Source organism: Rhinatrema bivittatum, chromosome 8 (genome assembly GCF_901001135.1).
Source record: "Rhinatrema bivittatum chromosome 8, aRhiBiv1.1, whole genome shotgun sequence".
Classification (NCBI taxonomy): Eukaryota; Metazoa; Chordata; class Amphibia; order Gymnophiona; family Rhinatrematidae; genus Rhinatrema; species Rhinatrema bivittatum.
The window spans coordinates 82,831,975-82,853,452 of record NC_042622.1 but is presented as its reverse complement, the minus strand read 5'-3'; the positions used below and the strand labels follow the sequence as shown (position 1 = coordinate 82,853,452).

Sequence of the window (21,478 nt, the reverse complement as noted above, 5' to 3'; positions counted from 1 at the left end):
ACCCAGGAGAAGGTCCCTGGGTCCATGTTGATCCCAGGAAGAGGTGGAATAGGGGCCCCAGAGATGCCCTCCTGTGGGGCAATCATGCCGGAGATACATAGGTCCAGGGAGCAATCATCCGTAGTTCCGGACCCCTCTCCCACCAGTAGGGGTCCAGGTTTTGGTTCCCGCTGGGCTTCTTCGCAGTGCTGGCATAGGCAGGACTCCAATTCAGGCTGTACGGCTCTTATGTGGCAGGCTGTGCAAAGGGAGTGTCCCTTGCCCTTCTTGGACAGCAGTGCCATTGTTTTCCACGAGTTTGTGCGTGTGGCTGCCCTCAAAAACGTGTTTGTGCACGTCGCTATGTGCACGGGTGCACTTAGTTGTGCGCGCCGGATGCGCTCAGCCGTGCGCACTCAAGTTGTGAGCGCGTCTATATTGGGCGAGTGCAAGTTAGGCACTTCGTCCGCCCAGCCTGCCCCGTGAGTACCACCGGTCGAGGAGGGAATATTACGTAGACAACCCCATTCACAAGATGGAGCCCCCGGAAGGTCTCCACGTGTGTGGACCCTTGCACCGGATCGGAGCCTAGCCCAGGCAGGGCTGCTCAACCCGATCGATGCCCCTTTAAAAACCTCGCTGGAAGAAGCTGGAAGAAGCTGGAGACCTGAATTTAAAGATTTCTACCTTACCTGGTCTCAGTGCTTATCGGCTGCGTGCCGAACGGTCTCCAGCTGCAGGGGGAAGAGGGAAATACCTTCACCGCTGAGCTCGATTCTGCACCCGCTGCCTTTCAGCCACCATGGGGGCTAAGTCCACGCCGGGAACCGGCTACCGGACCAAGGCTCACCGGACCAAATCACCTCAGGAATTCTCAACTGGGGGAGGGACCCTTAGGTTTCACCGCAGGAGAGCGTGGCTCGATCTTCTTATAGGTAATTTTCTTTCTTCTTGCTGTAATTGTTAACACTATTCTAGTTCGTGGTATAGTGTCCGCATCTGCTAGGAGACAAAGAGATACTGAGGAAGTGAGGTCAGTGCAGGGGTATATGTACCCAGGATGACGTCAGTTTAAAATCTGACTCAGTCTCCCATCTGCTAGCAGAAGAGCACAATACCCATTGGTCCTGAGTCCATCTGGCTACACGCTAGGAAATTTCTTCTCTTTCTCTAATCTTTTATTTTTTATTTCATCTTTTGCTAGACTGCAGGTTTGCACCTCTACCATCTGCTGGAGACAGAGAAATACTGAGTGACTGTAGGTGGCACTCTCAGTTAAGTAGCTGTGCCTGAAAAGTTTTTTAGTTCACTGCCTCCATTTGCTGGTAGGGTTGCAAAACCCCACTTGTCTAGACTGATCTGGGTTATGAACAGGAAATTATATTTAAGCTCTCCTCAGACTCCAGCAACACAGCTAAGGGACTAGCACCCAAGACAAAAAGATCAGGATCCTTTTATGCTTGGTGCCATGACTCTCAAAAGTCAATTCAAATTTCACTCCTCCTCATCCAAAGGAGAGGAGACGTCCTCCTTAGTGCCAAAACATCTGTGCACAGACATAAAACCACTGCAGAAGACTGGCACATCTGCACTTCTCAGTGCCATGAACCAGTAAAGGTCTTGTATCCTTGTTATAATGCTGACTACTTTTCAGTGCATATAAAAGTCAAACACACATGATTCTAGGAAGACTCTGCCTTTCTGGATCCAGAATCAGATAGTTATTCAACAGGAATTCCTACTCCAACAATGGCAGATCACCCTTTTGTCAGAATATCTAGCTAGACTTTGGTTTAAAAAAAAATATATATATATATATATATATATATTTTACAAACATTTCTAGATCTCTAACGCCTCCTTCTGAAATCTCCTATATCTCCTATATTCCAGGCAGAATCTCAAGAAGCCATTCCACTATATCAGCCCAGGCAAGATATTGCATAACTTGATCCTCCCATTAAAATCTGAAATCTCTAAGGACAGACCGACATCGAAACCATGCCATGCGTCTAGCTCCAATGGAGGCTGAGGAAGTACGTGAAACAGAATCAAAAGAGTCGTAGACTGATCGAAGTAGGTGGTGGATGCCCTCCCTTTGCATATGGGCATAACTGTGGCAGATAGAAAAGGCTTCAATATTTGAATGCAGTCATGGATATACTGCTCCATATAGGATTGGCAGATAGTAATGTGAGCAGATAACTTTGGCAAGAAACGTTTTCAATGTACAAGGCTATCTAGAAGTTTGTCTTTTCCTGGAGGAGAATTTGAATGAATCCATGTCTTTTTCGCTTTTTTCACAGCAGACTCTACCACTACAGACTGGTGAGGCAGCTGGATGATATCAAAGCTCAATGAATGCTGGACTCTGTCTTTGAAGTCTAACTTTTGAGCTGTATGAGTGATCGAAATGAGAGTGTCACACATTCTCACCTGTAGAACATTGAGGATGTTGTGAATTGGAAGGGTTGCTAGTTTAGATGGAGTATCCAGTATCTGAAGGCCAAATAGCTTGGAGTGGGAATTTTTGTCATTGCACACATGGACGCCCAGTGCTGTACCCAACTTTTCCACAAAAGGTGGCGAGGTAAGGCTCAAAGGATCTGGGAGTGGGTTGGAGGGCTTGCAGATACAGTCTTCATATGAGCCTAAAAGTCCTGGCTCTCTTATCCAGGATTCCAATAATGAACAGGGTGAACCAAGCGGGGCTTCCATTTGACTCCAAGGAAAAGTGAACTGGTCTAAGACCTCTGACCTGCTAAACAGCAATGAGATAGATGAAGAACCCCTAATCAAGGGTTTTGATGATGACTTCAACCCTATAGGTGAGATCAGGACTCCAGTCTGTGGGATTGCTATATCGATTGTAGAAAGTAGAGGCTGGATTGTTCCTTCCATCTCTCTGGTCAGAGAGGTAAAGAAATTCCTCATCAAATCTGTCATTTGGTCGAGCGACTGATGTGTTCTCTGGCCTGGCGTAAGTGGTTGGACATTCTCTTCCAAGACCAGGATAGGCTCCTGCATGACAATGGGCTGCCTGGTAGAAGTAAGCGGTACTATAGAGGATACCGGTTCTGCAGTCTCCAAGCAAAGTCCTTACACCACTAGTCAAGGCAGGGCAAGTGCCCTGGCTATTGGAGGAGGTAGGAGCAATCTGACGCTTTCTCCTGCAAATCTAGAATGGGCTGTGTAAAGTCATGTTAGCAAAGCAGCCTGATAAATCGAAGCCTGAGGTGGACGTGTTGTGGCTTTGATGGGGTAGAGTGCTTGGATGTCCTAGCATGCTTCAACAAGTCTTTACAAATGCATGTTGAGGAATCCGGTGCCGGTTGACGGTATTACATCGGTTGCATCGGGACTGCACCATGTGCCCTTGTACTGTGATTTAGGATCCCAAGCACCATGTAACTGAAGAGTAGAGGCATTGGTGTGCATCAAGGCCGCACACTTCAATGGCATCAAGTGCATTGCTGCATCGTACATCGAGCACTTTGATAATAAATGTGTTGGGCGAGTCGATGCATTATGCAATAGGAACGCCGATGCTACTTGCATAGACTGTGCCAATATGCACTGCTTAATGCTTGTGCTTCTTCGACACAGGCTACAATAGCTCCAGTGACTGATGCCACTTAGTCTTTGACATAATGCTGCTGATAGAACTCGACCCCTCAGCTTCAGCCAGAGCAGACAGAGGAGGTTTAGATGACCTTCTCAACTCTTTTCCTAGCACTGTGCGACAAGGACCTACTGAGACTCTGGAGAGATTAATACAGTTCCTCGATTCAAAGTGCCCTAGAATGCTGCAAATGTGGGAACATCTGTTCACAGGCATAGCAGTTCTTCTGGTCATTTTCCGGACAGAGGTATCCATAACATAGCTCATGCTTATTGGTAAGGCACATAATTTTCCAGTTACAGTTTTTAAAGTCACTCACTGTTATTGACTTCTTCTGACCAGACTTGATGGAAAAGACGACCATGTTTTTACAGTTTCATAACAGCACTGAAAATTGCTGTTGTGGGGATGCAGAGGTAACTTAAGAGGAAGAAATTGAAGAAACATTTACCAAATTTGAATGGTTTTAAGGATTTTTAGAGAAAAAAATGTCAGGAGAGACTGAGTTCAAGTCCATGCTGTGCTTGGACAAAAAATGACCGAGGATCATGAGGCAATGCCTGCGTGAGAACTCTCACATATGCTCAGTAGAGCTCAAAGCTCTACTAGCTTGGAGAAGCAAGTCCATTCGGTGCCGCCAGATGTCACCCGCATGTAATGGCTAATTCAGCCAGCTTATCAACGTAAAATATTCATCCCCTTTAACCCCATCAAACAAAGGGTTTTAGTTACAAATAAGACTCTTAGAACTTGGATATTTGACTGCAATTTTTACTGTTATGCTCAGTCAAGTCAATAGTTTCAAAATATAACCTTATTTAAACTAATTACTTCAACTCTCCAATCAGCCTCTTCATACAATGGGGTTGCAAGTTCAGCTGCTAATATAATGGATAATTGCATGCACCCTCTGCTCAAGAATCCCCCACTTGTGTGGCTGATTTACATCATGCTTGTCCACATAGAAAGCAACTTACCTGTAACATGCATCCGTCATAGATAACAGGACAAATCAGCCCCACAATCCCTCCCCACCTCTCCTTAGAGTTGAAGGTTGGCTTGCTACAAAGACTGAAGGGAGACAGTGCCATGAACACAGGAACTGCCATGCATGCTCAGAAACCTTGGTCTTTCTCAGCATTGAGAGAGCTTTTTCTGTCGTCTCGCCATCATCAGAGAATGTCACTCACTTGTGTGGCTGATTTGTCCTGTCTATAGAGAACACCTATTACAGGTAAGCAACTTTGCTATATGCAGTTGTAAATATTATTTTTGACTGTTTTATTCAATTTGTTTGATGCATCGTTATATATCTTTACCTTTTGTGCACCATTTGAGTGGTCTTAATTTTTAGGGCCAGGAAGGAAGTTTATAAGAACAAGAAATGAAATGAGTTTGTCCTGCCACTCCCTGACCCTCTCCCCTACCCCCAAGTCTCTGGTAACAGATGGTACCACAGAGGCTCTCTCATACTGGAGCTGCGACAGACGCACCCGATCACAAGTCAAACACTGCACCAAGCTCAGGATGGAACCATCAAAGATGTCAGAAATGACACTGCGATACCGGACCTCCTTCCTCTTCCCACCAGTCTGCACCTGGGCTGAAGGCAATGGACAAACAGCATGAGAGACCTTCTCCCCAAACCCCACCCAATACCTCCCCCAAGTCAAGAGGCATAAACCAGGAAATCCAGCCTATAGGAAAAGATGCAAAATGCCACAAAACTACTTCTCAAGCCAAGCAGGCTATTCCAACCCAAAACTGTACCTTTCTTAAGTACATAAGATGGGCCAGATCGGAGAGGACTTGACCGAGGAAGGCTACTGGAGATCTTTGGATAGGACTCTTGGTGAGCTGGACTGCAAGGCCGGGTGGAGCAGCGCATATACGCATCATTGTCTGGTTCTGGGGAAGCAAAGCACAGTGCAGCATCTGAAAACAATCCAGTGTACCCACATACCCTCCCCCATTCACAGAACCTGTCTCACACAGGAAAGATCCAGGAGATACCCTCTCCAGCTCAGCACCTGCTGTCATGGCTGTATCAACATCAGCATCCTCATCAATCTGCTCAGAGTTTGTGCGCCGGTGCCCACAGGTAAGCTTCCGGTCCTTCAGTTTCTCCTTCTGTGAGATGCTTCTCCCAGCGTCATCATGAATCAGCAGCTCCATTTCTCCAATGGAGCCCCTGCGCAGGATCCCCTCACTGTCTCCCCGGTCGCTGCTTGAATCACAAGAGAGGAACTCATCCTCTGAGGGGCTGCGATCACCTTCCCGCTTGTCTTCTGTGTCACTAGTTTCAGCTCTGGTCTCTGTCAGCACTGGCTCCTTCAACTCCTCATGCAGCTGGTCCATCAGACAACGCAAGAACTCTTGGGTGTCCTGCAGGCAAGAGAAAATACATCCATTGCACTGATGCCATCTGCAGGACTTAGCTTTATACCTGGGGACAGTCAAAACATTACAAATAAGAAGGGACCTAATGGCCTTAAGGCCATGACTAGTTTAAGCTTTAGTAAAACTCAGGGACTTTTCTTCAAATGTAGGCATGCTGATAAGAACATACAGTACTGTCTGGATTTGATTCTAAGCCAGCACACAACAGATAACAGCTCCCTCTGCAGCCTGGTACACCTGCACTGTGAGTCTGGCAAATTGGTGTCCCTGTGACCTCTGACTAAGGACTATCATTTGAACATAAGAACAATGGCTAGCCTAGAGAAGGTAGGGGTGGAATGGGGAGGGCACAGAGGCAAGAAAAGGTTAAATATGGGGAAAAACCCTTAGGTAGTTAGAAATAAAGGCTCATACGGCTATAACCCAAAAACCATCAGCTCTGACATAGCTAGAAGTCTAAAGAAGCAAGAGGAAACAGCTGGATCCAAACAACAATGAATTTGATATTCAAAATGTACGCAGTTGATATCCAGTTTCATATGCTTTGTATTAAAGGAATTTCACCAGTAGGCATTTATGAGATACTTTGGTATCATTAAGGAATGGATTGCTAATAATTACTTCATGTTAAATTTTGATAAGATCTCTATACTTTGGCTGGGTCATAATGAAATTTCCCAAAATAGCATTTCATGCTTGGATGGAGCTTTGGTTTCTAATATTACCGATAAAGCTCGCAATCTTGGTGTTGTTACTGATTCCAAGTTGTCTATGAAGATTCATGTTGAACTCATAATGAAAATGGCCTTTTATAAATTGAAATTAGCTCATCCTTTCAGGACTATTATCACCATTAGAATTCAGGCTAGTTGTACAAATTATGGTGTTTAGTACCTAGATTATTTTAAATCTTTGTTTATTAGATTACTAAAGTATTTGATCATGGATTTACAGTTAATATAACACACTGATGTGAAGGTTATTTATGGGTTGCATTGGAGCATCACAATGCATATGAAAGAGATGCATTTGTTACCAATTGGTGAGCATTTGTTATTATACTTTATTATATATGGTTGTTTATCAGGATTCTTTTTGCCTCAGTGACAAACTTACTTGATATGAGCCACAGAGTGCTTTGCGGTCTTCTTCTCAATCATAATGTGATCCTACAATTGCCGAGTATAGACTACAAACAAATAGGTCTAGGGCATTCTCTATCATTGATCCTATACAATGATGGAGTTAAAAAGTGAGAAAGACTATAGGAAAACTGATTCTTCCCTAGTTTTCATTCCTGTTCATACCCCAGATCTGTCCAGACTCCTGGGTTTTGCCTCTCTGCCAGCAGATGGCGACAGAGAAGAAAAGCTTTACTGACACTGCTACTTAACCTAGTGTGCCACCTGCAGTCCCTCAGTATAGCCTGTACCCAAGCCAAGATGAGAATAACTAACAATAACTAAGACCCTCAACCCCCCTCAATGAGAAGAAGAATGGAGGTGGAGCCTCTTTGGAGATCATCATTTAACCAAACAAACTGCCATGACAAGCAGCCTTTACTGAATGGGTGGGGTTCTGGGCTGGTCTGTAGTATTCCAGGAACAAAAATTAGCAGGTAAGAACCAATTTTCTTTTCCTGTTCATAACCCAGATCAGTCCAGATTCCTGGGATGTACCCCATGCTCCCCTATACTGGGCAGGAACACAATAGCTCCACTATCTCTCTCTCCAAATCCCACAGAATCCAGATCTTGGACATCCAACCGGTAATGCCTGGAAAAATTGTGTAATGAATTCCAAGTAGCCCCTCGGCATTTATTGTGAAGAAACTAGCTGACACTTGGCCCATGAGGTCGCCTGTGCCCAAATTGAGTGAGCCCTTAGACTCTCCGATACTGGACAGCCTTTACAAATATACACCGAGCTAATCGCATCCTTCAGCTATCTCGCAATAGTAGCCTTGAATGCCCATTCCAAAGCACAAAAATAAGATCCAATCTCCGGAAACTATTCGAGTTTCCTTAACAATCCCACCCGTTGCATATCCAACATACGAAGCTCCTTCACATGTCACACAGACGAATCCAAATTCAGAAAGGCGGGAAGTTCCACTGTTTGACTAAGATGAAAAGCCGAAACAACCTTCAGCAGAAATGAGGGCAATGTTCACAAGATAACACCTGAAGCTCTGAAATTCTTCTGGCCGAACAAATCACCACCAAAAAAACATTTTCAGGGTTAAATTCTTTAGAGACATCCTCTGCAAGGACTCAATTGGAGCCTCACACAACACCCTCATCACCAAATTAAGATTCCACGAGGGACACACCTTCCGCATAGGGGGCCACAAGTGTTTTGCCCCTCAAAGAAAACTATTCATAGCCAGATGCGAAGCCAGGGACACTTCCTGCTTCTTACCCCGAAGACAGCCTAAAACTGCCATCTGTACTCGAAGGAAATTATAGGCTAGACTCCTCACTAGAGCTTTTTGTAAAAAGGTCAAGGTATGAGAAATTGAAGCCTGGGTAGACTGCATGCCCTGCTCAACACACCAAGCTTCAAAAATCATCCACACCCTAACATAAGCCAAGGATGTGGATGGCCATCTGGCCTGCAATAAGACAGCAATGACATCTTCGTAGTACCCCTTCTATCTCAAGCAGTTCCTCTCAAAAATGAAGCTGTGAGACAGAAGCAATCAGTCTGATCCGCAAATATGGGACCCTGGCACAACCATCTCGGAAGGTGAATGAAGTTTAACATACCGTCCTGTCCGTGAACCACGGCCAATATGGCCATTCCAGAACCACAAGAATCACTTCACCCAGGTGTCTCTATGCACCATAGCACCCTGCTCAGCAACGGCCATGGAGGAAAGACAAAGAAGAATTCCCGATGGCCTAGTAGCACCAGAGCATTGATTCCTTCTGCTTTACATTCTCACCTGCGACTGTAAAAGCACACTGCCTTGGAGTTTCATCCTGTCGTCTTCAAGTGCATGTGAAGCATTTCCCACCTGGCCCGAACGAGAAGCATTGCTTCCTCCGACAGCTCCCAATCTCCAGGGCCCAACTTTTGCATGCTGAGAAAATCCGCCTGTACATTGTTCACTCTGAATATGTGAAACGCTACCAGAACTACCAGGTGCTGCTCTGCCCAGTGAACCAACAACTGAGCCTCCTGAGACACCATCCGACTTTTGGTCTTTCCCTGTCGGTTAATATAAGCCACCATCTGCTAGAACTTGCACTGCTCAACCTTGTAACCTTAGTAGAAAAGAAAACAAGGCTAAGCACACCGCTCTCATCTCTGAAACTGTGGATCACTCAGAGGCTGTGATCCACAGTTTCAGAGTGACCTGACCAAGTTCCTCCTGCAGGGAAGAAGAATTTGCAACTCCTCTGATAAAGGGATCCAACAGGAGGGGAGCGCTCTTTGAAGGGTTCACATATGCACAAACACCCAGGACACTAGATCTAGCGTCGATGCCATAGACCCTTGGACTTGCAAATAATCCCAAACTCTGGGCACCTTGAGTCTCAACAGGTAGCAAACCCGACTCTGCAGCTTTACTGTCCTGTCCTCCGTGAGAAACACCTTCCCAATCTGGGTGTCAAATACAGACCCCTAGGTACTCCAAGGATTGGGATGGCATTAGATTGCTCTTCGCTAGGATCACCACGGAGCCCAGAGCCCTCAACCTCTCTAGGACCCACTGTTCCGCAAACTGACAGAGGTCTGCTGACTTTACCTCACTGAACCAGATACGGGTGAACCACCACTCCTTCCTTCCAAAGGATTACTGTCACTTTTGTGAATGTACGTGGCGGCGCCAAACCAAAAGGAAAGGCACAAAAGTGAAAATGATCTCCCAAAATCATAAACTGCAGGAACTTCTGGTGCTCCTGCCTGATTGGGATACATAGGTATGCCTCTGTGATGTCTAAAGATGCCAGGAACTCTCCCTTGCAAACTGCCTCTATAACCTAACGCATCTCCATATGTAACTTTAGTACCTTGAGGGGCGCATTGACCTGTAAATCCAAAATCGGTGTGAACATCCCTCCCTTTTGCAGGACCACGAAATAAATGAAATACCAACCTTTTTGGGGAACCAGTACCAATGCTCTTAGCTGTCGCAAACAAACAATCTACTGTGTTACCACACGCTACCAGTTTAGCGAAAGTAGCATAAGAGGAGACTATGAAGGCTTCCCTCACCGGGCACGTAAATTCTAACACGTAGCTGTCATTTTTATCATTCCCAAGACCCACTGGTTGTAATTCCAGTCCACTCCTCATAAAAATGGGCAGCTGCCCCCCAAGAGAAGAGAGGACCAGCCTCATTTCATTATGAAGATTTAGTTACCCCCAGTTCCTTGAGCAGGGATATCTCAGGTCAGCATTTGCCCATCTCAAAAGGACTGGGTCCTGTCTGAGCTTTGCCTCTTTACTGCCAAAGGGCCTCCGTTCTGCTGATATCATCTATAGTCTCTAAAACGCAAAGAGGTGGGAAAGGATTTCTTTCCCCCCTTTGGCTTGTCCTCCAGCAATATATGTCCCTTGGACTCACCCAGATGATTCACCAGCTGCACTAAATCCTTCCCAAACATGCCATTGATTAGAGGGCCCCTAGCAGAGATTTTCATCAAATTTTCATCAAACATCTACAGACCAGTTTGTTAACCAGAGCAGCCACCTGACTGATGCTTCTGACATCATAACTCTGGAAGACGTCCTAATGAAATCATACTAAGCATCCGCAACATAGGCTACTGCTGCCTTCAAGCGCTTTGCCTGCTTCATGGAGGATGACGATGTCTCCTTCGCCTGCAACTGCTGAACCCAGTGCAAACAAGATCTCTGCATAAAACTGCTGCATACCGCAGCCCAGATACCCAAAGCAGAAACCTAAAAAATCCTCGAGATGAACTTTCAGCTTAGTGGACCCAGTCATCGGAATGGTGGTTTTCTTGGTCACTGCCGAGTCCGAAACATCTACCATCGGAAGCATCAAAAGCTTGAATGTCTCTTCCGGTAACAGAAACAACACTGCCATGGTCTTCAAGGGTGACCCACTCTCTGACCAGCTGCTTCACCAACCTATGGAAAGGAAAGGCCTTAGCTGGACCTCTCAAGCTGACCCCTTTCCTGGTCAGATTCCACCTGAGGAAGTTTGATGTCTAGCTGTTTAAGCACATGTGAAATCAAGGGCCACATCTATTCCCTGCAAAGCTGCCGGACCACCTTAGGGTCATCCCCTTTCAGTCAGCAGCACCTCCTCCAGATCCAGATCCGAAAAGTTCTGAGGGGATTCCGCCCCCGAAGATCCATCCGGTGGAATATAATCGCCTTCAGAGTCCTGGAGTCCTCTGACTCCTCCATGGGACTGCTTCGCTGCCCAGCCAAGCAGAGCACCCTCCAGATGTTGGGCGATGTCTATTTGCAGGATATGAGTCACCTTGCAGCTGACTCTGGGTACAAGGGCATTTGTCCGCTGCTGCCTAACAGATAGGCTCTGTGAAAAAGCAGACTATAAGAAAATTAAATGCATAAAAATACACTACACATAACTGAGGCACTACACAGCATTATAAGGAACAGTTAAATTTGGCAGCACTGTCCACACAGCTGTCAGCAGCTGCTATTTGTTTTGCACAAGTTTCTGCTTAGCACCAAATGTGTGGATTGGGCAAAATGTCAAAACATCACAAAAAAAAAAACCTTCTCTACTTTTCATGTGGATTTTTCTGCACAATTTTTGCTTATCTTAGTGATGAAAATTGCTTGAGATTTTGAGCACTTAAGATTTGATGAAAATGCAAAATATAGGAAAATTGGTTACCACCTGCTAATTTTCGTTTCTGTAGTACCACAGATCAGTCCAGACTCCTGCGTTTTGCCTCCCTGCCAACAGATAAAGACAGAGAACGTTTCACTGCCATTTTACAAAACCCAGTATGCCACCTGCAGTTCCTCAGTACTGACCTGCAGCCAAGCCGACAGCAATGACCATAAATTTCTAAGCAAACTCCCTCCCCTCCAATGAGCTGGAGGAAGGTGAAATTACCCAAAAAGACAATGGAAAACTACTGAGGAAATTGGCCTGAATGTTGTCTGCACCTGCTACATGGGAGGCCACCAGGCCCTAGAGGTGACACTCTGCCCACAGAAATAATAGTTCAGCTTCCCAAGCCACAGCATGACTCCTAGTTCCTCCTTGGCGGTTGATGTATGCCACCGTTGTCGCATTGTCCGAAAATACCCAAACCATGCAACCCCAAACCAGAGGCAGAATCTCTACCAGGGTTCTGCGCACCACTCTCGTCTCCAGACAACTGATGGACCAGGATGCTTCCACCACCGACCATCATCCTTGGGCAGATCGATCCAGGCACACTGCTCCCCAGCCCCTGAGGCTGGCATTCATGGTCACCACCACCCAATCCAGAGTTTCCAGATCCACTCCCTTTTCCAGGTTGCTCTTTGACAGCCACCACAAAAGACTGTGTCTGGATTCTGAAAGAGGCGGCAGAAGATAAAACTTCTCCAACACCAGATTCCATCTGGATAACAGCACCTTCTGTAGCAGTCGTATGTGAGCAAAGGCCCACGGAACTAGATCCAATGTCGGAGCCATGGATCCCAGAACCTGTAAGTAATCCCAGACTCTGGCCACTGGAAGCTGTAAGAGCCAAGTCACTTGCGTCTGAAGTTTCGAGACTCTGTCCACCGTCAGGTACACTCGGCCCACCTGGGTGGCAAAGCGGGCTCCTAGATTCTCCAGTGACTAGGATGGAACAAAGCGACTTTGCCACATTGATAAAGGTGAACCGGTAGATGCAGTGTATTTGGATTTTCAGAAGGCGTTTGACAAAGTCCCTCATGAGAGGCTTCTACGAAAAGTAACAAGTCATGGGATAGGAGGCGATGTCCTTTCGTGGATTACAAACTGGTTAAAAGACAGGAAACAGAGAGTAGGATTAAATGGTCAATTTTCTCAGTGGAAAAGGGTAAACAGTGGAGTGCCTCAGGAATCTGTACTTGGACCGGTGCTTTTCAATACATATATAAATGATCTGGAAAGGAATACGACGAGCGAGGTTATCAAATTTGCGGATGATACAAAATTATTCAGAGTAGTTCAATCACAAGCAGACTGTGATACATTACAGGAGGACCTTGCAAGACTAGAAGATTAGGCATCCAAATGGCAGATGAAATTTAAGGGGGACAAGTGCAAGGTGTTGCATATAGGGAAAAATAACCCTTGCTGTAGTTACACGATGTTAGGTTCCATATTAGGAGCTACCACCCAGGAAAAAGATCTAGGCATCATAGTGGATAATACTTTAAAATCGTCTGCTCAGTGTGCTGCAGCAGTCAAAAAAGCAAATAGAATGTTAGGAATTATTAGGAAGAGAATGGTTAATAAAACGGAAAATGTCATAATGCCTCTGTATCGCTCCATGGTGAGACCACACCTTGAATACTGTGTACAATTCTGGTCGCCGCATCTCAAAAAAGATATAGTTGCGATGGAGAAGGTATAGAGAAGGGCAACCAAAATGATAAAGGGGATGGAACAGCTCCCCTATGAGGAAAGGCTGAAGAGGTTAGGGCTGTTCAGCTTGGAGAAGAGACGGCTGAGGGGGGATATGATAGAGGTCTTTAAGATCATGAGAGGTCTTGAATGAGTAGATGTGACTCGGTTATTTACACTTTTGAATAATAGAAGGACTAGGGGGCATTCCATGAAGTTAGCAAGTAGCACATTTAAGACTAATCGGAGAAAGGAAAATTAGTTCTTACCTGTTAATTTTCGTTCCTGTAGTACCACGGATCAGTCCAAACAGTGGGTTGAGTCTCCTTTCCAGCAGGTGGAGACAGACTAAAACTTGAAGGATGCCCTATATCAGGACAGAGCCTATCCTCTAACCCTTCAGTATAACGCATGTCAAAGCAGAAAAAGAAGAAAACCAAAGTAGAATCAAGCAAGCAACCAGAAAGCTCAATAGAGCAACTGTGGAACAATGTAAATAACATGGCCTAACTAACCGCTCTTGCATATCTTGGTACTTGGACAACCAAGGCTTCCGGTGAATTTGCTCAGTATTCTAGCACAAAAATGATGTCTTCAAATCTGCAACCTGCAAGAACAAGCTTCGAGAGGACAGAAAAAGAGACAAACAGGGAAGGGCGTCTGGACTGATCAGTGGTACTACAGGAACGAAAATTAACAGGTAAGAACTAGTTTTCCTTTCCCTGTACGTACCCGGATCAGTCCAGACAGTGGGATGTACCAAAGCTTCCCTAAACCGGGTGGGACAGAGACAGTTCCGCTCGAAGTGCTTGAAACCCAAAAGAACCAAAGAATGGAGCTTGCACATCCAGGCGGTAGCGGCAATCAAAAATATGCAAGGACGTCCAAGTGGCGGCACTGCAGAACTCCTACGGAGAGACCGAGTGAATGTTCGCCCCGAAAGTAGCTCAAGAAGGCAGAGAATGAGTCTGTTGGCCCTCGGGAACCGCCAGACCTTGACAAGAGAATCCGAGGAGGTCGCTTCCGTCAAACACCGCGCAATAGTGGTCCGAGGAACCGGCTTACCCCGATTGGGCCCACTCCAGAGGACAAAAGATGGTCCGAGACAGAAGTCCTTGGTAATCTGAAGGTAGCGAAGTAGAACTCGTATGGTATCAAGTTTACAGAGATCGTTCCCAGGCGAAGGGGAAACGCAGGGAGTTCCGCCAACTGGTGGACATGGAGGTTAGAAGAACCGTCACTAAGAAAGAAGGACCCGTGATGAGGGATACCCCGGAATCGGAAAATCACAAAAAAGGTTCCCGACAGGACAGCGCTTGGATCTCAGAGATCGTACGAGCAGAGAAGAGAGAGACCGGAAAGACAGCCTTAAGGTTAAGAGCTATCAAGGTAGGTCGATGGAGAGTTTCGAATGGAGCCGCGCAGAGGGCCCGAGAGACAGACTAAAATGCTATGACGGGCAAGCGGCCGAGAAGGTGGACGAAGATGCTGGACTCCCTTCAAGCATCAAATCACAGCCGGGTGGCCCGCTTAGTGACTACTATCCACCCGACCCAAGGGAGAGAGCCGAGAGGGAAGACCTGTACGCAACGAGAAAGAAGGAAAAACCCTCGGAAAAACCCTCTTGGAGAAGAGGGGACTAACGAGATCAGGACGGAGTACGTTGAGAAACCCGACTCCGCACAAACAGACCCAAACACGTTCCAGGGAGTCGACCACTTCCGGGCCCACAACAAGAGGGAAATGACCGTCCCCTAATAGCCCTTGCGCCTTAGACGTCGCCGTTCCAAAGCCAGGCCAGTAGCCAGAAGCGAACGACCTGGTCGAAAAATACAGGTCCCTGACGAGGGAGCCGAGGAAGATGGCGTAGCCGCAGAGGTCTGCCCGGCGCAAGGTTGAGAGAGAACCATGAAACTAAGGTCTGCGCGGCCACTCTGTAGCCACCAGGGCCACGGGACCCCGGTGGGGTTCTATTCTTCTGAGAGCTTTCCCGACCAGGGGCCACAGGGGAACGACTGTCGACCAAGGGGGAGCCATAGTATCTATGCCCTCCGAGCCATGTGCCCTCCAGCGGCAGAAAAACCAATTGGCCTCGGTATTGCAAAGGGTCGCCATGAGGACCAGGTGGGAGGGAACCACCTGTCGACGATGAGGTGCATGGCCACGTGAGCGAGTTTCCAGTCCCCCGGATCGTGCAACGGCAGACTGAGAAAATCGGCCTGAACATTCCCCGTGCCCGCAATGTAGAAGGCCAGCGGGCACTGGAGATGTCGCTCTGCCTCGGTGAAGAGACAGCTGGTTTCCAGGGCATCAATAGAATGCGGGCGCCTTCTGGGCGGTTGACGTAAGCCACTATGGTGGATTTGGCGGACAAGACCCGTATCGCCTTGGTGCGGATGAGGGCGAGAAACTTCAGAAAGGCTAGGACCACCGGCCGAGCCTCCAAGCGAAGGATGTGCCAGCGAGACTGGGTTGCCGGCCAGATCCCCTGGGCGTGCTGGGAGAGAGTCAGACCGCACCCCAGCACGAGAGACTGGTAGCCGTCCGTGGGTACTATCGGCCACGGAGGGAGTTGGAGAGGAATTCCCAGTAGCAAACAAGGAAGGGAAAACCCCCAATGTAAGGCGGCAACGGTAGAGCCCAAAAACAGTAGGACTGTGTGAAACTGTGCCGCCACTGGCTACCAGTTGGATAGCACCGTCGACTGGAACGGGCGCATAGGAGCAAGGGCCCAAGGACCGAGGTCGATGGCAGGAGCCAAGGAGTCCGAGACACTACAGGTAGGCAGAAGCCGTCTGAGAAGGCAGCAAGATACGATCCTGAGGCTGGTGATCAACTTGAGAGCCTGCACGCGCGGGGCAAGAGGACCCTGCCACCCGGGTGACGAAGCAGGCTCCCAGGAACCCGAAATCCTGGAAGGGCTGAAGGTTGCTCTTGGAGAAGCCAGCACTCCCCCGAGAGACGCGGGAAGAGCTAACACGCGATCCACCGCCTGCCGGCGGGGAGCCACCACCATGGTCCAGACGAGTCAGGCAGCCAGGTAGGGGAAAACAAGGATACCTTCCCGGCGGGGAGCTGCCGCCACCACCACCATGACTTCAGCGGAGGTGCGAGGTGCCGTCGCAATATCAAAAGGAAGGTCCCTGAACTGAAGTCTAAGCGAACACGAAGAGACTATGGTAGCCGCGATGAACCGGAAAATGGGAGACTCCGCAGTCAAAACGAGTGAGGCGAGGAACTCTCTGGGGCGAGAACGACACGAGGATCACTCGCCAAGTTGCCATGTGGAAAAAAAACCCAGGATCTTAAAAACCCGGTTGACTCATTTAAGGTCGGAGAACGAACGAACACCTGTCCTGTCGGGGAACGATGAAGTAAATAGATAACTGGCCTACGGCAAGCACTCTGGCAGGACCCAGGAAACGCCAGACCCAGAAGCCTGGAGGAGGTGTGCTCTGCCGCTTGACACTGGGACCGACCGCACGGGGAAAAAGGAAAAGGGGACCCCGAGAGTCTCGAGCAAGCGAAAGCATACCCAACTCCAAGGACGTCGAAGACAGAGTGGGCTGACATGATTGTGACCCAATCCACGAACAACAGAGAAGAGACCGCCTAGGAAAGGGCCGAGGAACGAGTCCAGCGAACTTCATTGTGTGGTAGGCATAAGGGTGGAGCGCGTTGGCTGGCCCCCGCGAGAGGGACGGCACCCACGAGAAGGCTGCAACCAAGCCTGCGAATAAGAGGAAAACACCCGGAGGAGTCACCCTGCTTGCGTGGGGTATACCGTTGCCGGCCTTTAAAACGCATACGAGAGGGACGGGATAATTGCGGACGGTCCTCCTGAAGCTTATGGACCTTACCTTCCCCTAAGAACCCATAGCTTCTCAAGGTCCTTGCCAAAGAGCAGATTACCTTTGAACGGCCACGTGCCCCACCGGGATTTGGAGGATGGAGCGGCCGACCGATGGCATAGCCAGAGGAGCCGATTGGCGAATGTCGCCGAAGCCATCACTGTTGTCTGGACGCGGAGAAGGTTGAATGCGCAACCTCTGTCCACGGGAGGTCCCAGGTGCAGAGCAACTGCTAAACTCACCTGAGACCTGCCCGCAGCATGAGACTGCTGCAAATAGCTGCATGCACCCCTAGAGCCAGAACATCGAAAGTGCGCTTCATACGAGACTCGAGCATGCGAACCTGGGCGACTTGGAGCCGGGAAAAAACCTCCGGTATCGTGCCCGCAGAAAGTAGTCCACGGGGGGGACTATAATGTTTTTCTTTTTTTTTTTTTTTTAAGCATACTTCCGGGTGGGGGAGCTTGTCCAGGGCACGACCTGCCTGCCATTCCCGCAGGCGCAGCATCTTGTGCAAGGGAGGAAGGGGAAGGCGTTTGCCGAATCCCTAATTCCCGCCAGGACTTGGCCCATATCCATGGGCAAGAAGCCGTAAGGGAGCCCATAAGACCCTGGGGACATCCCTCCCTAGGGGTGAAAGGTATTCTTCTCATCCAGTTGGTGGCAGGATTCAGGGTACCGGAGCTACCGGGAGGGCCGGGGGCACCCCAGGACCACCCGCTGCCCAAGGAACCCCGGGGGCTCTGCAGCCGACCTAAACATCAACGGCGCGGAGAAAAAAATTATTTTTTATTTTTTTTTTAAATAGATATTTATCTATTTATTTTGTTGGGGGGGGTCAAGGGAGGGCCTTCCCCCTCCTCCTGCTGGCTAACTAAAGAAGATCTGCGCAGGAGGAGGGCACACAAGGGAAAAAAACAAGCCCTAGAAGTCCGGGGGGGGGGGGGGGGGGGGGTGTTAGGGAACCCATCATGGGGGGCCAGGGGGCTGAAATCGAGGGTAGTTACAAAAAAAAAATCAGCCCCCCAGCCCCAGGGAGCTCCGAAAATGGAGCCAATAAAAAATTCAAAATGGCGGCCATTCCCGGGCTACCCGACCTGGGAAAGGCCTGTCCAAGCTGTGGGGAGTCGATCCCCGGGCTAAATTTGCCTGCCCTGCCGAGGGGGGACCCTTCCCCACCCAGCAAGGAGGCACAGAAGAAGCCCCTGCACAAAAAATTCGAAGAGAGCTGCAGAGAAAAAAAGCAGACTGTCTGCTACAGCAAGAGAGAGCCGCACTGAAGAAAAAAAAGCTGCAGAGAAAAAAATTTGATTGACAGCCTGGAGGCCCGGAGTGAAGCAAGGGGGGATCCTGCTGATTCCTGCCTGTCTGGCTGCCTGTACAAGCCCAGGTGAGGAACAAAAGGAAAAATATTGGTCCGCTGCTGTAGGTAAGTATTAAAAGTACTGGAAATACTTTTAAACTTAACCTGTCTCTGTGTCTCTGGAAACTTTTTTCTTTTTTTTTTTTTTTTTTTTAAACTGAGCACACAGCATAAATGTATGACCCTTCGGCAGCCAGAGGGGGGGAGACGAGACCCGGAGAGCCCCGGTCCCCACACCTGGAAGCGATAACGGACACAGGCTATGCACTGCCCCCCTGAGCCCGGCAAGAGCCAGAAGACGGAGCCGTCTCCTGAAGAAAAATTCTGCAGACTTTCTAACTAACCTGCCAATGTTATTAAAACAGGAAGAACAAATCACAAAATCCCTAAGGAATAAGTACTTGCTTGAACCGTAAAGAAAAGAAGAAGGAAAAGGCTGACCAGCCTAGAGCAGAGAACGAAGGGTGAGCTGCTGCACCTGCTGGAGACAGACGAATACTGAATGGTTAGAGGATAGGCTCTGTCCTGATATAGGGCATCCTTCAAGTTTTAGTCTGTCTCCACCTGCTGGAAAGGAGGCTCAACCCACTGTCTGGACTGATCCGGGTACATACAGGGAAAATTCTCTCTCACTCAACGCACAATAAAGCTCTGGAATTTGTTGCCAGAGGATGTGGTTAGTGCAGTTAGTGTAGCATGGTTCAAAAAAGGTTTGGATAAGTTCTTGGAGAAGTCCATTAATGGCTATTAATCAATTATACTTAGGGAATAGCCACTGCTATTAATTGCATCAGTAGCATGGGTTCTTCTTAGTGTTTGGGTAATTGCCAGGTTTTGTGGCCTGGTTTTGGCCTCTGTTGGAAACAAGATGCTGGGCTTGATGGACCCTTGGTCTGACCCAGCATGGCAGTTTCTTATGTTCACCCCAGAGAACTGAGAATGGTCATCACGCGATGGATGGAATGACTGCACTCCTCCTCCATCTTTGCCTGGATAAGCCAGTCTCCTCCATCTTTGCCTGGATAAGTCAGTCATCTAGCTTCTGATGAACCAGAATTCCTTCCCAACACAAGGCTGCTGCCACTATCACAATCACGTTTGTGAAGGTCTGAGGTGCCGTGGCCAACCCGAAAGGAAAAGCCCGAAACTGGAAGGGCTAGCCAACACCTTGAAGCACAGGAACTTCTGATGGTCTTTTCAAATGGGGATATGCAGATAAGCTTCAGTTAGGTCCAACGAAGCCAGAAATTCTCCTTTGCAGACCGCCGCAATTACTGGCCGTACATCTCCATCCAGAAATGTGGCACTCACAAACTTAAGTTTACCTTCTGCAAATCCAAGATGGAACTGAAAGTGACCTCCTTCTTTGGTACCACAAACTAGATAACCTTCCTTGCCCGGCACTGGAACTATAGCCTCTAGATTTATTAAACAATGTAAAGTCCCCTCCACCGCCTCCTTTGTGCTTCGAGAAGAGCAGTGGGACTCTAGAAAGGCTTCCCTGCGCGGGCGCGAAAATTCCAAGGCGTAACAGTTTCTTACAACCTCTAGAACCCATTGGTCCAAGGTAATCTTGGCCCACTCCTCGTAAAACTAGGACAACCTGCCCCTTAGCGCTTCCAGCAAGGAGTGGGCCCCGCTTGGCTTCATTGGGAGGACTCACTGCCTCCGGTCCCCTGACCGGAACCGCCTCTGGAGGACCTGCCAGTGCCCCGAGAGGACTGCTGCCAACCCCGAAGAGGCAGACCCCCTGCCGGACCGAAACCTTCTTGAATCCCGAAAACGGGACCGGAATGGGTAAACCTTCTTACTGGCCCTTCTTACCCTCCAGCAATCTGCTTCCCTTGGACTCCCCCAGGGACTTCATGAGCTGGTCTAGGTCCTCCCCAAAGAGGGGCTTCCCTTTGTAAGGAAAATTGCATAGCTGGGTCTTGGACCACATGTCCGCCGACCAATTGTGCAGACACAGAAGATGGCGCACAGCCACCGCAGAGACCATATTTCTGGCCGACGTATGCACCAAGTCATACAAGGCAACCGCCACGTAAGCAACCCCAGCCTCTAGCCAGGCTGCCACAGAGGCCTGCTCCTGAGGTTTCTGGATCCAGCACAAACAAGCGAGCTGCATCATGCTAGCACACTCCTGCTCGCAAACTCAACACTGACACCTCAAACATGCGCTTCAGCTGCATCACCAACTTGCACCCCTGGACATCCTTCAGCGCAGTGCACCCATCACCAGAATTGTAGTCTTCTTAGTGACAGTATAAACCGCCGCGTCAACCTTTGGAGTTTTAAGGCGATCCAAAGTTTCGCCATCACCCTGCCGGCCTTCATAAGAATATAATAAAATGCCATACTGGGTCAGACCAAGGGTCCATCAAGCCCAGCATCCTGTTTCCAACAGTGGCCAATCCAGGCCATAAGAACCTGGCAAGTACCCAAAAACTAAGTCTATTCCATGTAAAACTAAGTCTATTCCTTCAAGCCTGCTTCCAGGGAATCCCATTCCCGGCTGATCAGCTTCTGAATCTTTTTAGGCACAGGAAAGACATTGGGTAGCCCCAGTAGACCATCCAGAACCGGATTAACGCCCTCATTATCAGACTCCTCCTGAGCTAGCTTCACCCGCAATTCTCCCAAGACCTGTGGGATAAGGGGGAAAAGGTTCCTCTTTCTTAAACAGGCGGACTACCAAAGGGTCATCTCCCTCTGTG

At 48.4% G+C, this 21,478-nt stretch overlaps 1 protein-coding gene across 11 annotated transcripts in view; it reads right to left on the bottom strand.

Moving 5' to 3' along the window:
* USP20 (ubiquitin specific peptidase 20) overlaps positions 1–21,478 on the bottom strand; it is a 211,290-nt gene that overhangs the window by 171,361 nt on the left and 18,451 nt on the right. For 10 of the 11 annotated variants that reach the window (XM_029614272.1, XM_029614271.1, XM_029614270.1 and 7 more), the window contains 2 exons: positions 5,372–5,986; positions 5,095–5,199 (listed from right to left, as the gene is read on the bottom strand). In XM_029614272.1, coding sequence (XP_029470132.1) covers positions 5,095–5,199; positions 5,372–5,986 — 720 coding nt within the window. Of the gene's footprint in view, positions 1–5,094; positions 5,205–5,371; positions 5,987–21,478 lie in introns of all 11 variants that reach the window. The other variant, XM_029614274.1, reaches the window with a different exon arrangement.